Here is a 15,873-nt window from a genome sequence, read left to right as displayed (position 1 = left end):
ATTTTTATAATGCTAAGACTTCCTATCCACGATCAAGGTATGTTTTTCCACTTATTTAGGTCTCTTTTGGTTCCTTGCAGAAGAGTTTTGTAGTTTTAAGTCTTTTACATCTCTGGTAAGATTTATTCCTAAGTATTTTATCTTCTTGGGGGCTACTATAAATGGTATTGATTTGGTTGTTTCCTCTTCTAAGTCTGATCTTTTTTGTGAATTTTATTTTTTGTTGTACAAATTTTTCTCTGGCTCTGTCTGGTACCCTCTATTGTGATCTCATTCAGAGCGGCTGGTAGTGACAGCAGGGTACCTACCATCTAGTTCTTCTGGTAGGTCCTGTTATTAGCCCCACAGATGAGGAAAGTGAGGCACAAAAGGGTTAAGAACCTTGCCCAAAGTCATGCAGCTAAAAGTAGAAGGGCTGGGCCTGAAATCCAGCCAGTGTGGCCCCAGGGTTCACATGCTAAACATTTGCACTGTGCTTGATTTAATTCTTAAGAAAGTAAGGAAAATCACTGACCTGAAACTGGACTGCCCCGCTCAGCACATTCAGCACCTTCTGTCCCTGGGAGGCAACCCTGGGAGTGTGTGTGGGTGGGGGGGGGACTGACAGAGTTTCTAAGGGCCGGAAGTGAGAGCTAAGGAATTAACAGAGAGTAGGGAACATGAAGTGACCGAGGCCAACACACCTGCTGGGCCTCACAAAGGACTGTCACATTTAGTTACAAGTTTATGTTTATTTGTTTATTTTCTCTCTTCCTTTCGGAAAAAAAAAAAAAATCCATTGCCATTGAGTCCAGTGGATTCTGAGTCATGGTGACCCCATTTATCACACAGTAGAACTGCTCCGTAGGGTTGTCTGGGCTGTAATCGTTACAAAAGCGAATCCCTAGGACTTTCTTCCCTGGCACTGGTGAGTGGGTTTGTGCAGAATAAAAGTTCCATGAAAGTAGGTTCTTTGGCTCTTTTTTTCACTGCTGTATTCCAGAACAATACCAACAACAACAACAAATTGCCATCAAGTCGATTCCAGCTCATGGTGACCCCAGGTGTGTCAGAGTAGAACTGTGCCGCATAGGTTTTTCAATGGTTGTGAGCTTTCAAGAAATAGACGACCAGGACTTTTTTCCTGAGCCACCTCTGGGTGGATTTGAATCACCAACACTTCTGTTAGTAGCAAGTAGTTACCTCTTTGAGCCACCCAACCCACCCTCTGCCGTCAAGTCGAATCTGCCTCATAGTGACCCTCTAGGACAGAGTAAAACTGCCCCATAGGGTTTCCAAGGCTGTAAATCTTTACAAGAAGCAGACTGCCACAACTTCCTCCTGAGGAGCGGCTGGTGGATTTAAACCGCTGCCCTTTCAGTTAGCAGCTGAGTGCTTTAACCACTGGGCCACCAGTGACTCCTGTATTCCAGAACAAATTCTTGGCAAATCATAAAAAAAAAAAGTAAATAATGAATGAGTGCGCGAATGAATGAATGACATGATTCCCACATAATTTCCTATAGAAAGTGCAGGTGACTCCCATGTAGGAGGTGGGGGGACAAGACACGGCAGAGGGAGGAAATTATAAATTCCATCTCCTTCTTTGCTTTTTCTTTTGTCTCTGCTTGCCTTCCTCTCTCCTGAGCCCCACTGTGGGTCAGGTCCTGTGCCGGGTAATGCTGGGGACCCAGAGGTGAACCTCACCCTATTCCCTGTCCCCTTCAAGTGGGGACACTTATCTGGTGAGCAGATAATGGCCCCTAATGATATCCATGTCCTAATCCCTGAAACCTTATATGGCAAAGGGGCTTTGCAGATGGGATTAAGTTAAGGGTCTTGAAATGGGGAGATTATCCTGAATTATTCAGGTGGGTTCAATGTCATCACAAATTTTCTGACAACGGGAAGGTCCAACCAGTTGCTGCTGAGTGGATTCCAACTCATGCCACCCCACGTGTGTCAGAGTAGAACTGTGTGCTCCATAGTTCTGTGGCTGTTTTTTCAGAAGTAGATTGTCAGGACTTTCTTCTGAGACGCCTCTGGGTGGACTCGAACTGCCAACCTTTCCGTTAACAGCCAAGCACGTTATCCATTTGCACCACTCAGGGACTCCCAAGAGGAAGGCAGAGGGTCAGAATCAGGAGATCTAACAACAGAAAAAAGTGAGAGAGAGATTTGAAGAGACTACACTGCTAGCTTTGAATGGAGGAAGAAGCCATGAGCCAAGGAATGTCAGTAGCCTCTAGAAGCCAGAAAAGACAAGGAAATGGATTCTCCCCTAGAACTTCTTCTAGCATGAACATAGCTCTGGCAACACCTTGCTTTTAACCCAGTGAGATCCATTCTGGGTTTACTGACTTCCAGTACTGTAAGAAAATACATGTGTGTTGCTTTAAGCCACTGAGTTGGTGGTATTTTGTTACAACAGCAACAGGAAACTAATACACAGCCCAAACTATTACAGTCCTGGATGGTATGTGCCACCATGGTGGAAACACTAGATGCCCCTAACACAGCCTTGGGGATCAGGGAAAATGATGAACAGATTAGGTGATGAATAAACTGCATCTTGAAAGATTTTTTTTATTGTTGTTAAAAACATACCCAGCAAGGGGTCTAGCAAGCAGCCATCTAAGATGCATCAATTGGTCTCAACCCACCTGGAGCAAAGGAGAATGAAGAACACCAAAGACACAAAGTAATTATGAGCCCAAGAGACAGACAGGGCCACATAAACCAGAGACTACATCAGCCTGAGGCCAGAAGAACTAGATGGTGCCCTGCTACAACTGATGACTGCCCTGACAGGGAACACAGCAGAGAACCCCTGAAGGAGCAGGAGAGCAGTGGGATGCAGACCTCAAATTCTAATAAAAAGACCAGACTTAATGGTCTGAGACCAGAAGGACCCCGGAGGTCATGGTCCCCAGACCTTCTTTTAGCCCAAGACAGGAACCATTCCCTAAGCCAACTCTTCAGGCAGAGATCGGACTGGACTATAAGATAGAAAATGATACTGGTGAGGAGTGAGCTTCTTGGATCAAGTAGACACTTGAGACCATGTGGGCAGCTCCTGTCTGGAGGTAAGATGAGAGAGCAGATGGGTCAGAAGCTGGCTGAATGGACACGGGGAATACAGGGTGGAGAGAAGAAGTGTGCTGTCTCATTAGTGGGAGAGCAACTAGGAGTATATAGCAAGGTGTGAATCGACTCGACGGCACTGGGCACTGGGTACTGTGTATATAAATTTTTGTATAAGAGACAGACTTGATTTGTAAACTTTCACTTAAATCACAATCAAAAAAATGGTTCAATAATGGTAGCAGGGCACCATGCAGTTCTTCTGATCTCATGGCAAAGGAGGCAGTTGTTCATGGAGGCAATTAGTCATATATTTCAATTCCTTCTCCTGCATCTTGAAAGATTTTGATGGAGGTTTTCCACACACATGGGGTCGTCATGTTCTTAGCCAGAACCATGTATCTCCTGAGACTGAGGTGCTAGGCTTGAGGGCTAGGGACCATAGTCTCAGGAGACATCTAGGTCAATTGGTATATCATAATCCATATAGGCAATGGTCTACATCCTACCTTGGTGAGGTAGTGACCAGGGTCTTAAAAGCTCGCAATCTGCCCTCTAAGATACAACGATTGGTCTCTTCCCGTCCAGAGCAAAGAAGAGTGAAGAAAACGAAAGCCTCAAGGAAACAATTAGTCCAAAAGGCTAATGGACCACATGAACCACGGCCTCTCACTAGCCTGAGACCAGAAGAACTAGATGGTGCCTCGCTACCACTACTGACCACTCTGACCAGTACCATAACAGTAGGTCATGGACAGAGTGGGAGAGAAATGTAGAACAAAATTCAAACTCATAGATAAGACCAGACTTACTGGTCTGATAGAGACTAGTGGAAGCCCCTAGACTATGACCCTTAGACACCTTTCAAAATTCGAACTGAAATCATTCCCGGAGATCACCTTATAACCATAAAATAGACAGGCTGATAAAATGAACAATATCACCAGTGAGGAATGTACGCCTCAGACCAATCAACTATACAAGACCTAAAGGGCAGCAATTGCCCGAAAGCAAAGTTCAAAAGGACATTAGGGGCAGGAAAGCTGGGCAAATGGACCATGGACCCCGGGAACCCAGGGAGGAGGAGGGGAGAGTACTACACCTTCAGGGGTTCGCCACCAATGTCATGGAACAAGCTGTGTATAAATTGTTATACGGGGAACTCATTTGTTCTGTAAACATTCACCTAAATCACAATAAAATGTTCAAGCAACCACAAAGAAAGTCAGCTCCCCTGTATCTCAGTTTCTGTGAGAGGCTAAGAGCCTCACTTGAACTGATTCCAAACTGTAAAACTACCTCCTGCCATTAAGATATGAGTTTATTATTCCTCTGGATGAAGATAACTAAAAAACACTGGTGGCTACCACAATAACCAGGTGAATTTAGGATTAATAATGTGTGACAAATGATGCTGACAAGTCCTCTTATTGAGGCCTAATTATCATTTACCTGGTGAACAAGGGCTGGTTAACAGGTAATGGAATGGGTTGTATCTGCTTAGCTCCACGAAAGGGTGAGATTTCTTTCTGTCTTTGCAATCTGTTTAGCTGATTGCCTGTGATACATCCCAATGTGGTTTAGTGATTTTTCAATAATAAAAATTAGTTTTCACTCTCTTCTAAAAAAAAAAAGAAAACCCTATTGAGCATAGTTCTCCTCTGACACACATGGATGGGGTCGCCAGGGGTTGGGGCTGAGTTGATAATAACTGGTGGTAACAGAAGCTCAGTGTCCCCCAAACAGAGATTCATTCTTTCCCCTCCTTCCTGCCCCTGCAAAACACTAATGAACTTTGCTCTCTGTGCATTTGCCCGTTCCAGATATTCCATATATGTGGAATCATACATTTGTCTTTATGCTACTGACTTATTTCGCTCAGCATAATATTGTTTTCAACCCCTCATACGCATAGGAAAGCTGGACGATGAGTAAGAAAGACGGAAGAAAAATTGATGCCTCTGAATCATGGTATTGGCAAATTATATTGAATATACCATGGACTGCCAGAAGAACGAACAAATCTCTCTTGGAAGAAGTACAGCCAGAATGTCCTTAGAAGCAAGGACGGTGAGGCTGCGGCTCACGTACTTTGGACATGTTATCAGGAGGGGCCTGTCCCTGGAGAAGGACATCATGTTTGGTAAAATAAGGTTCAGCAAAAAAAAAAAGACAACCTTCAACGAGATGGATTGACACAGTGGCTGCAACAATGGGTTCAAGCATAACAACAATTATGAGGATGGTGCGGGACCAGGCAGTGTTTCATTCTGTTGTACACAGGGTCGCTGAGTCAGGACAGACTCCACGGCACCTAACAGCAACAATATTTTTGTATGCTAATCTAAACAGAGCACAGACTTGGAACCAGTCTGCCTGGGTTCAAATCCCAGCTCTGCTACTTACTAGCTGTGTGACCTTGGGCTATAGGTCTGTCTCTCTTAGTTGTGTCTCATCTAGAAAATGGGGGCAATGATGGTAATTAGGGTTGTCGCGAGAATGAAATTGTTATTATACCGTGTGTGTATACATATATATACACACACACATAGTTGCTGTCGAGTGGATTCTAGATCATGACCCGTAAGTGTCAAAGCAGAGCTGTGCTCCATAGGGTTTTTTCAATGGCTGCTTTTCCAGAGGTAGATCACCAGACCTTTCTTCTAAGGCACCTCTGGGTGGACTCGAACCTCCAACCTTTTGGTTAGCAGCCAAGAGCATTAGCCATTTGCACCACCCAGGGACTCCTTATAGAGCATTGAACTACTGCCAATAACGCAAGTCAACTGCACTTCTGTTCTGCCCTTTCCTGGTTTGTAATGTACGTTTTGGGCTCTTAGGGTGTGACTTGTTTCTCTTGGTGCTCACTAATGGTATCCTAGCATTCACCCTTGAACTCATGGCTCCTGAGCATCGGTGATGTCCCAGCCAGATAAGGGGGGGAAAAATGTTCCCTCTTCCCCACAAAGGTGCAGAGAAGAGCAGAGTATACCACGTCCCAAAACCTACCCCTGAACTTAGATTGCAACTAAGTTGTGTGAAAGATGTTGAAGCTATTGTTAGGTGCCATCAAGTCCCTTTGAACTCACAGCGACCCTACGTACAACTGAATGAAACGCTGCCCGGTCCAGCGCCATCCTCACAATTGTTGCTACGTTTGAGCCCGCTGTTGCAGCCACTGTGTAAACCCATCTCACTGAGGGTCTTTCTCTTTTTCGCTGACCCTCTACCAAGTGTGGTGTCTTTCTCGAGTGATTTGATTGGTCCCTCCTGATAACATGTCCAAAGCAAGTGAGGCAAAGTCTCACCATCCTCGCTTCTAAGGAGCATTCTGGCTGTACGTAAACTTTAAATATCCTTATCTTTAAAAAAGACTAACTCCTGTAGCTGTGTGATCTTTGACAAGCTACTTAGCTACCCCGTGCTTCCGTTTTCTTGTCTGTAAAATGGGGATAACAGTACTACCTCCCTCCTAGGCTGTTTTGTGAAATAAATTGATATCTATTTTGATTGTGGTGGTGGTTACCACGCTGTATGTGTTGGTCAAAACTCAAACTGTCCACTCAAAAAGATAAACTTTACTGTATGTAAATTTTAACTTAATTTTAAGAGTATGTAGAAGGTTTAAATGTTGCCTGGGACATGGTAAGTGCTAAAAACGGATTGTATTAGTTAATAGGGAGCCCTGGTGATGCAGTGGCTAAGCGCTTCGGTCCTTACTGAAATGTTGGCCCCTCGAACCCACCCACCAGCTGCTCTTCAGGAGAAAGACGGGGCAGCCTGCTTCCATAAAGATTACAGCCTTAGAAAGTTTCTGCTCTGTCCTCCAGGGTTGCTATGAGTTGGAATCGACTTGACAGCAATAGGTTTTTTGGTTTCATTAGTTAATAATGTGATGTCCTAGTAATATCTGAGTCCTTGTTTGCTGAGAGTTATCAATAGTTGTCTATTTTCTTGTTGAGCCACAAGATTGCCATTTGAGTCTCGTTCCACGTGTGGAGGTAAAATAAAATCTAGTGTTTCTGCTAGACTTATGTAATAGAACTTCATTTGAACAAGGAAACCCTGGTGGCATAGGAGTTAAGTGCTATGGCTGCTAACCAAAAGGTTGGCAGTTCAAGTCCACCGGGCGCTCCTTGGAAACCGTATGGGGCAGTTCCATGCTGTCCTATAGTGTCACTAATGAGTCGGAATTGACTCAACGGCAGCAGGTTCGGTTCGGTTCATTTGAACAAATACTCCCCTCTTCCTTTCTACCAGACCCAGATTTGGTCCAGAAAGTGTCCCTGTCCCCAGGTCAAGGGTGAATCATGCCACCTCAGAGGAGCCACAGCCTTCCCCAGCGTCTGGGGGCCAATAGAACATGAGGGGAGAGCTAGTAGGGTGGCTCTGAGGACAGGTTTTCTCCAACTCATGACGACACTCAGAACAGGATGGAGCCTCTTCTGCTGGTTGCTAATGCAGGTATGTGACCTCAGGAGCAGCTGGAGCCACTTTGGGACCATGAGGAGAGTGCTGCCCCACTCCTACTATGCAAAGCTAGGAGATGGGAAAACTGGTTTCCCTGAAAGCCCTTTAACCACTCTACCTTGGGACTTCTTGTTTTGGGCAGTACTAAATGAGGTTTGGGTTTTCTCTCCCTGTGGCTGGGAAGACCCTACAGGACCCAGAGAGGTACAGCTGAGGACCTGCATGCGTGCATGCGCTTGTACAGTCAGCCGACTCAGGATTCCAGAATTGAGCTTCTTAAAAGTGATACCTGAGTTGTCTTAAAGGATGAGGACAACTTTGGCAAGTGAAGTGGGTGTGGGGTTTCAGAGGGAGCAGTATATATATATACAAAGACACAGAGCCTTGAATTTCTTCCCCGCGTTCCAGGAAGTGTATTTTGATGGAACCAGAGCCAAAGCAGGCCACGGAGCAGTGTCAGGCAAGGCCAGAAAGGCAGGGAGGGCCAGACCTTGCAGGGCCTCCAACCTTAGGCTAAGGGGCTTGCTCCTGGGGCACCTCGGGGAGGGGCAGGGGCAGCTCTGGGTATAGAACCCTCTGGGACTGTGGGGCAAGGGGCCAGGAGGCTTGGGGGAAAGCCAGGTTCTAGGTATCAGAGCTGACCAGCTATGCGGAGGACCCTTGGGCTCTTAGCATCTACTCTTGGGGAAGACACTGTCCTGGAGGCATCGCTGGTCCCCAAAACGATGAGAAAGGTCTTGAGGGATCATGTGAAGCCCCCACCAACCACAGAGGCTGGGCCCTGGGCAGCAGGCAGGATTCTAGCAGCTGTGGAGACACAGGATGCTGGAGCAGCCACATTGCAGCGGCTGAGGCAAGATCATTTAAGAGGGCAGCTCGGCCCAGGAGGGGTTTCTCTAAGTTTAGCTCATCCGGTGAACTTGAAAACTGAGACAGCCAGACACAGAGAGGGCAGGCTCCTTGGAGAAGGGACAGAAAGATGGAGTACAGACTTAGAACCCAGGGCTGCGGAAGCTGGACGGCCGATACAGCACAGCAACACCTGAGGTGCCACCCTGTCTGCCCCCCTGCCCCCCCGCTGCCCAAGAGGCCACACATGTTGTGGGCCCCCAGGAGAGGTTTACTGGGAAATTTCCCCCCTGTTCTATCACCTGCCTTGGTGGGGACCTGGATGGCTGGGCCCCCACAGGATCACAGGTTCTGGGAGTTCAACTGGGGCTGCTCGGGGGGGTGTTCAGGAATTTTCTTTTTTGAAGCATCTACGTCTTTCTGGTCATCAGCTGGAACCGGGACAGGCACGTCACCTAGAAATGAAGGGAGGGATGGCGGCACAAGGCAACGTAGCCCTTTCCTTCCACAGGGATCCAAGACTATGGGTCTCTCATCTACCTCCTTCCTCAGACCCAGGTGTTCAGGTCCCCAACCCCTCCTCTCCCTCTTAGAAGTCTCACGTTCCAGCCCCCTCCTCCCTCAGACCTGAGGGTCTAGCCCCCAGCCACCTCCTCCCTCAGACCCACGAGTCAGAAGGCAGCCCCCACACCCAGGAGCCAGCACCTGTGTCCGGGTGGAACTTGAGCTGCCCCTCAGGGCCGGGAGCAGGGGCAGGGGCATTGAGAGCCTGCTGCTGCTGTTTCCTCTGCTCCATTTGCAGAACGGCCTGTAGGGTGGGGGGTGGGGTCACACAGACAAGCAAGCAAAGATGCTCAGTCCCCAAACAGATTCCACAGCTACTGTTATGTGATCATGGGGCACTCCCTTTCCTACAGGCCTCAGATTTTCTCTCTCTCCTTGAGGGTTGGGCTTAGTATTCCAGTACCCAGTCCCCCTTCTCCTGCCAAGGCTAGGGTCTTGCCTTGGGGTGGGGGTAGCCCTCACGAACCCCTCACTGGGTCTACTATTCTCTTTCCCTCCTCACCCACTTGTCATTTCACTGCCTTATCCAACATGGTGGCCACAAAGCTGTCTGAGACAGGCAAAAATGTCTGCCATTACTCAAGATGGGCAATCTCACTTGAGGCTCTACCAGTGATTAAAATGGTAACTGGCAGGCTTTCCCAGCCTCTAGACACACATGCTAACTGGGACAAGGGCCACCAGGGACACAGAGGGTAGGACCAGCTTCCCCGGCCAGTCACCTGCTGCAGCTCTCTCTTCTGGGCCTCCAGGTGGCCCTGGGACCGCCCCAGAGCCTCCGTTTCCTGGCTGAGGCGCCGGGCCTTGGCATTCAGCTCTGCCTCGCGGGCGGCCAGCTCCTCCTCAAAACGCCGCAGCTCCTCCTCTGTGTAGGCAGGGTGCATCTCCACTGTCTGGGGTAGGGGGTGGGGACAGGAGCCATCAGTGGGGGTAACTCCAGCTTTGGCCCACCCACGGAGGAGAGGGCTCTGCGACTGGGATCTAGAGGAGGCTAGGAGGCCAGGGCCACGTGTGTGGGGCTGAACAGACCTGGGCAGGATAAAGACCCAGAGGTGGGGGCAAAGGCCTGGGGGAGGGTGGGACAAAGACCCAGAGAAAGGAGAATGGAGACCTAGAGAGATAGGGGTAGACAGACACCCAGAGAGAGGGGACAGAGACCCAGGGAGAGACTCAGGAAGTGGGACATGGACCCTGAAAAAGGGGAACAGAGACCCCGAGAGAGGGGGACAGAGACACAAAGAAAGGAGAACAAGGACCCAGAGAGAAAGAGAAGTGGCCAGAGTTCTTCAAAGAACGACTAGGAGAGAGAGATAGAGAGGTTTAGGACCCAGAGTATCCCTCATGTCCTCACCTCCCAGCCCTCTCCAGCGTCTCCAAACTCCTTCCTCTGAGTGGATGCAAGGAACTCCTCCAAGGTCACGAGGCGGTCCTGGTTGGTGTCCACCTGGGAACCAGGTAAGGGTAAGCAACAGAGCTGGGGCCCCGCCGCCACACCCTCGCCCCACGGGATCTCCTCGCCTCTCACATTCTTCATCACGTGCTCCCGCATGCGCAGCCGCTCCTCCTCCATCTCCCGCATGTCATCCTCCTCGTTCTTTGGGTCATACACCTTCTCCAGCTGCAGGGCCAGGAGAGAGGCAGGACAGATTGAAAGGCCCGTGGCCATCCCATTCGCAGGGTACTCCCTCTCCTGACAGATGGAACTTCAATTCCAGCAGCCTTTGAGGTACTCAGCCACTTATGGCAGCCTCTTTTTGTGTCAGGGGCTGCTGAGAATTGTAGTTTACCCTGAAGTTATGTCCAGAGGGACTTGGGGGGCCCAAAAGGATCCCTGAAGGGAGTTGTGGCTGGTCAGGGTGTCCCCTGCACCCACAGCTTCCAGGACACTCACCTCCTTGGTGAAGAGGGCCTCTAGCTCCTGCTCATCCAGGACACCATCACTGTTGATATCTGAGGGGGAGACAAGGTATCTTAGGGGAAGGCAAATGGAGTGGGTCAGGTCCCTGGGACACTGGCTAGTGATGGAATTTGGGGCTGACATTGGGGGGGTCTGTTATTAGAAAATTGGGAACAATGGGTCTCTGGTGATGGAATGGCGACCCTCAGACTTCAGCACCCCACCAGGCCCGTTGCTCGGGTGACCAGGTCCTAGCAACCAGGGTCCTGAGAATGGAGATGAAAGCTGGGCTTCACTGGGATCATTCATGGGCCTGTTGACATGCACGACTCCTCAGCCTTAGCCACCAGCTGTGGGCACAGGGTCACCTCCTTTGCCTGGGATCCAGGGGTGTCAGGGGCCTCTGCCTCCCGGAGGACCAGGTCACTGCTGGCTCTGGTTGCCTGGGGAAACCTCTCCTGGCCAATGTAGCTTGTAGAGCTAAAGCCATGGGGCTCCAGGCTCCTTGGGCCATGCTTAGTCTCCCCCTCTGTGGAAGAAAGGCCTGGTGATCTGCTTCCATAAAGATTACAGCAAAGGAGCAAGGAAACTAGGGCACTGGAAACAGAATGGCCAGACGCAATTAAAAACAATGTTGACACACTGTGAAAAATGTAGCCAATGTCATTGAAAAATCTGTAGAGAAATTCTCAAATGAGAATCTAACTTGCTGTGTAAACTTTCACTGAAAACACAGTAAGACATCATTAAAAAAAAAAAAATAAAAAATACTACTGTCAAGAAAATCCTATGGCGCAGTTCTACTCTGAAACACATGGGGTCACCAGGAGCCAGAACTGACTGGATGGCAACAAGTTTGGTTTTTAGCCATAAACCATGGGATTTTTTAAATGGATTAAAAGTAAACAAGATTAAAATTTCAGTTTGTCATCACATTAAATAATACTCGTGGAGTGTGTTTCTTAGTTTAAGCAGATACACGAGACCAAGTGGGTGGCTCCTCTCTGGAGGCAGGATGAGAAGGCAGGAAGGGACAGACACAAGAAACCTGGGTTGGAAAGGGGGAGCGTGCTGTCACATTATAGGGATTGCGATTAGGGTCACATAATAATATGTGTACAAATTTTTGTATGAGAAATTAACTTGAGCTGTAAACTTTCACCTAAAGCACAATAAAAATAAATTAAAAAAAATTTCAGTTTATTATCAGTCACACTCACCCCACGTCAAGTGCTCAGTAGCCACTTGTGGCTGGTGGCTGCCATATTGGATAACTCAGATAGGACACATTATCCAGCATCACAGACAGTTCTGTTGGACACTTCCCTAGATGGTCTCCTCCAGTCTCTCAGATTTCAAAGCCATCATTAAGCTACCTCCACACCTGAATATTCAACCGCCTACTCTCCACCTCCATGTGAATTTCTAACCAAAACCAGGACAGTGCAGATGTAAAACATTCCCATCATTGAGGAATGTCCCATTGGACAGTGCTGGTCTACCAAAACCTTTCCTGACCCTGCCAACTAAAACTGCAATGCTAGCCCCTCAGCCCTGCTGTATTCTTTCCCATAGTATGTATTATTTCCTGAGGCTCTGTGGTAGACCCTATTTCTTTGATTCTAAGGTACACTTTTTTCTCCATTATCTTAGCATCCCTGACATCACAGGTGTTATCACAGGTGGTATGCCAGTTTAATTGGCAGCTTACTTAAAATTCTAGTGCACCTCATGATCAGTGTTCCCTGAGATTTGCTTAACTACAGAATTTTCTGTTTGCTGGATCACCAGGATGTGAGGGTAGCAACTTAGTCTTACTCACGGCTGTATCCACAAGATCTCGAACAAAGATTCATGCTTACAGACAAATTAGTAAGCGTTTGCTGAATGCATGAATCAGGCCTTGTTAAGATCCACTGATAAGTTACAAGTTCTGGCTCAAGTCCTGGGCAAGCCTGAGGGCCTACAACCCTAGGCCACATTTCTAGATGGAAAGAGACTGAAGGGAACTATACCTCTGATCCACCATAGAGAAGGGGCTTCCTAGTGCCGTGTAGGCCTGGTTACTAAGGAACAGCCCACCCTTCGCTAGAAGGCTCCCAGAAGGGACTAGGGCTTCTGGGCTGCCAAGGGAAGGGGGCCCAGGCCTAGCCAAGCCTAATTCACTTGGTTATTGGACAATAGCCAGTCCCATCCTGGGAATGAGGTCCAGTCTCTCCACGGAAGATCCTGGCACTACTAACAGGAAGGGCAGGGCCTTCTGGCCAACCAGGGGAGAGGGGCTCAACCTCCTAGGCCTGCCTAAGCCCCATTGGATGGGGAGGCCCCCCCTTAGCAGTCAGGCCCCAGAAAGGTCAGAGGATCCAGGAGTCATCCTGGGTCTTGGGACTCTTTCCCCACCTTACCATGCAGTATGAAGAAGGTCTTGGGGTTAAACCTGTTGGGGTCCAGTCCATCCAGTTCCTCCCACACCTCCTTCAACTGGGCTTGGCTGCCCTGTGGAGGGGAGAGCCAGGGGCTCATGAGCAAGAAGTCTGGGCCCTAGGGGATAAAGCTAGAGAACCCTTTACCCCACCCCCCAAGTGTTATGCCTCTCGAACAAGAAAACTACAGCTCCCAGCAGGTCTCGGGGCAGCTAGATACATTAACAGGGGCTCTTTTGCTTCAGAGGCTGCTGAGAGCTATAGTTCTTTAGCTATTTTCATGTCTTCTGGTGCTTGGAGAGCTGGATATGATGGGAGTGAAAAGAATGGGCGTCCTTACAGGCACATTGACTTTGGGGTGCTCCCGGTGCCGGCGCTGTTGCTCTTCCAGCTTCCTCTCTGCCTCCTTTCGTTGTTCCTCTCCCAGTGATTCCAGATAACGGCGTCTCTCATGTTCCTTGAGCATTTCATAGCGTTTGAACTCTTCGTGATGGGCCGCATCATACTGGGCAAGGTCCCGGGTAGCCTGGGGAACGGCAGAAGTTTCCTCTCATCTTGCCCCCCACTGCCCTGGCCCCTAATTCCAGTCTCCAAAAGCCTGGTCCTCAGTGCTCACCCTGGCCAGGGGTAGCCCAACCTCCACCCACTCCTGACTCTCCTGTCCTGGTCTCACTTTCTGGGTCTCCATGATGCATTCCAAGGAGCACTGGTGGCGCAACGGTTGAGTGCTTGGCTGCTAACCCAAAGGTCAGCAGTTCGAACCCACCAGCTGCGCTGTGGGAGAAACAACCTGGTGATCTGCTCCCATAAAGATTACAGCCTAGAAAACCCTAGGGGGCAGTTCTACTCTATCCTATAGGGTCGCAATGAGTCGGAATCAACTGGAAAGCACAGAACAATATGAGGCATTCCTGCCCCATACCGCACCCTCCTCTCTTGGTTTGTTTAAAAAGAATTATGATGGTTACACAATAGCAACAGGAAACCTTACCCCACCTCCTTTAAGTCCTCAAGATCTTGAAGGACTAGAAAATAAAAAACAACACAGGAAGTAGACTTAATATGGAAAGCACATGAACTCTATTGTGATTCTGCCCAGGGGTCAAATCTGGGCTCTGCTCCCAATAGCTGAGTGATCTTGGACAAGTTACTCAGCCTCTCTGTGGCTCAGTAAAATGGGGATAACCATACCAACCCACATGGGTTTGCTGGGAGATGCTACTGATGGTGTTAACACATGCCAGTTTGGCACAGAATAAACACTTAACAAACAGGTATGGTTACTAATGATAAGGCCAGAGGTGGTTGGGCAGTATGGTATAGGGGCAAGAGCTGAGATTTCCTCAGTAGGCCATGCCTATGACTCCCAGCAGCCCCTGGGGCAGCTGGGTGTATTAAAAGAGGCTCTTTTGCCTCAAGGGCCGCTGGCAGTTGTAGTTCTTTAACCACTTTCTTATCTTCTGGTGGCTGGAGAGTTGGACTTTTTGTAGGATGGGCACAAACGGTGGGTTCTTATCTGTACAATGTGTAGCTACTTTCATTCATTTACTTATTTAATAAATATTTACTGAGCACCTACTATGTGCCTGGTCCCGTTCTGGATGCCAGGGATACAACAGAGAACAAAACAGACAAGACTCCCTGCCCTCATGGAGCTGACATTCTAGTGGGAGAAAGGGAGGGAAAAAGAGAAACAAACCTAAAGTAGTAAAATGCAACAGAACAGGCAGAAAATGTCCACGCATTGTGAAGAATGTAACCAAAGTCACTGAAAAACTTGTGTAGAAATCGTTGAATGGGAACCTAAACGGCTGTGTAAACCTTCACCAAAAACACATTATTAAAAAAAAAAGTAAAATGCATAGAATGATAGATGGTGATTAGTGTTAAGAAGATAAAGCAGGAAAGGGGAATTGAGCATGGAGGTTGGGGGTATAGTTCAAATCTTTCAAAGGATGGTAAGGAAGGCCTCCCCAAGTGGGTGATATTTGCACACTGACCAGGTGGAGGTAAGGGATCCAGCCCTGCGGGTGTGTCTGCACGGTACTTCCGGGAGGGGACACAGCCAGTGCAAAGCCCCTGAGGCAGGAATAACCAGGAAGCAAGTGTGGCTGGAGTAGAGTGAAGGAGGGGGAGTGGAGAGAAGGTGAGGGCAGAGAGAAGACAGATAGTGCAGGGCCTTGTGGGCCACATGAGAACTTTAGCTCTTCTCTGAGTGGAACAGGGGCCATGGAAAGTGTGATGGTTACTGTTGCGAGACAACTTGCATTATGATTCTCAATGGTTTGGAAGACACTGAATTGAGCGTTCCTCCAAAACGTAAATGTAATGTAAAGGTCTTCAATCCTGTCATCTGATGTGATCAGCCAACCAGCAGAAGCGGAGTTTCTTGGGGATGTGGCCTACCTCCAGTATATAAATGGATGTTCTGGCAAAGCTCATGGAGCCCTGGTAACGTGATGGTCAAGCAGCTCGGCTGCTAACCAAAAGGTCAGCAGTTTGAACCCATCAGCTTGAACTCACCAACTGCTCCACAGGAGAAAGGTGTGGTAGTCTGCTTCCGTAAAGATTACAGCCTTGGAAATCCTATGAGGCAGTTCTACTCTG

General features: G+C 48.5%; 1 protein-coding gene across 6 annotated transcripts in view; it reads right to left on the bottom strand.

Moving 5' to 3' along the window:
• Window positions 1–716: 716 nt before the first annotated feature.
• The window catches only part of NUCB1 (nucleobindin 1), a 28,200-nt gene continuing 13,043 nt past the window's right edge, over window positions 717–15,873 (bottom strand). For 3 of the 6 annotated variants that reach the window (XM_049900700.1, XM_049900705.1, XM_049900702.1), the window contains exons 6-14: window positions 13,607–13,792; window positions 13,249–13,339; window positions 10,838–10,896; window positions 10,472–10,564; window positions 10,298–10,390; window positions 9,669–9,839; window positions 9,088–9,190; window positions 8,685–8,837; window positions 7,923–8,492 (exon numbers count right to left, since the gene is read on the bottom strand). In XM_049900700.1, the coding sequence (XP_049756657.1) occupies window positions 8,725–8,837; window positions 9,088–9,190; window positions 9,669–9,839; window positions 10,298–10,390; window positions 10,472–10,564; window positions 10,838–10,896; window positions 13,249–13,339; window positions 13,607–13,792 (909 nt within the window). In that variant the 3' untranslated portion in view covers window positions 7,923–8,492; window positions 8,685–8,724. Of the gene's footprint in view, window positions 2,129–7,922; window positions 8,493–8,684; window positions 8,838–9,087; window positions 9,191–9,668; window positions 9,840–10,297; window positions 10,391–10,471; window positions 10,565–10,837; window positions 10,897–13,248; window positions 13,340–13,606; window positions 13,793–15,873 lie in introns of those variants that run through there. The other 3 variants (XM_049900703.1, XM_049900704.1, XM_049900701.1) reach the window with 3 other exon arrangements.

This window comes from Elephas maximus, chromosome 11 (assembly GCF_024166365.1).
Source record: "Elephas maximus indicus isolate mEleMax1 chromosome 11, mEleMax1 primary haplotype, whole genome shotgun sequence".
Taxonomy (NCBI): Eukaryota; Metazoa; Chordata; class Mammalia; order Proboscidea; family Elephantidae; genus Elephas; species Elephas maximus.
This window is presented reverse-complemented; position numbering and strand designations above follow the sequence as displayed.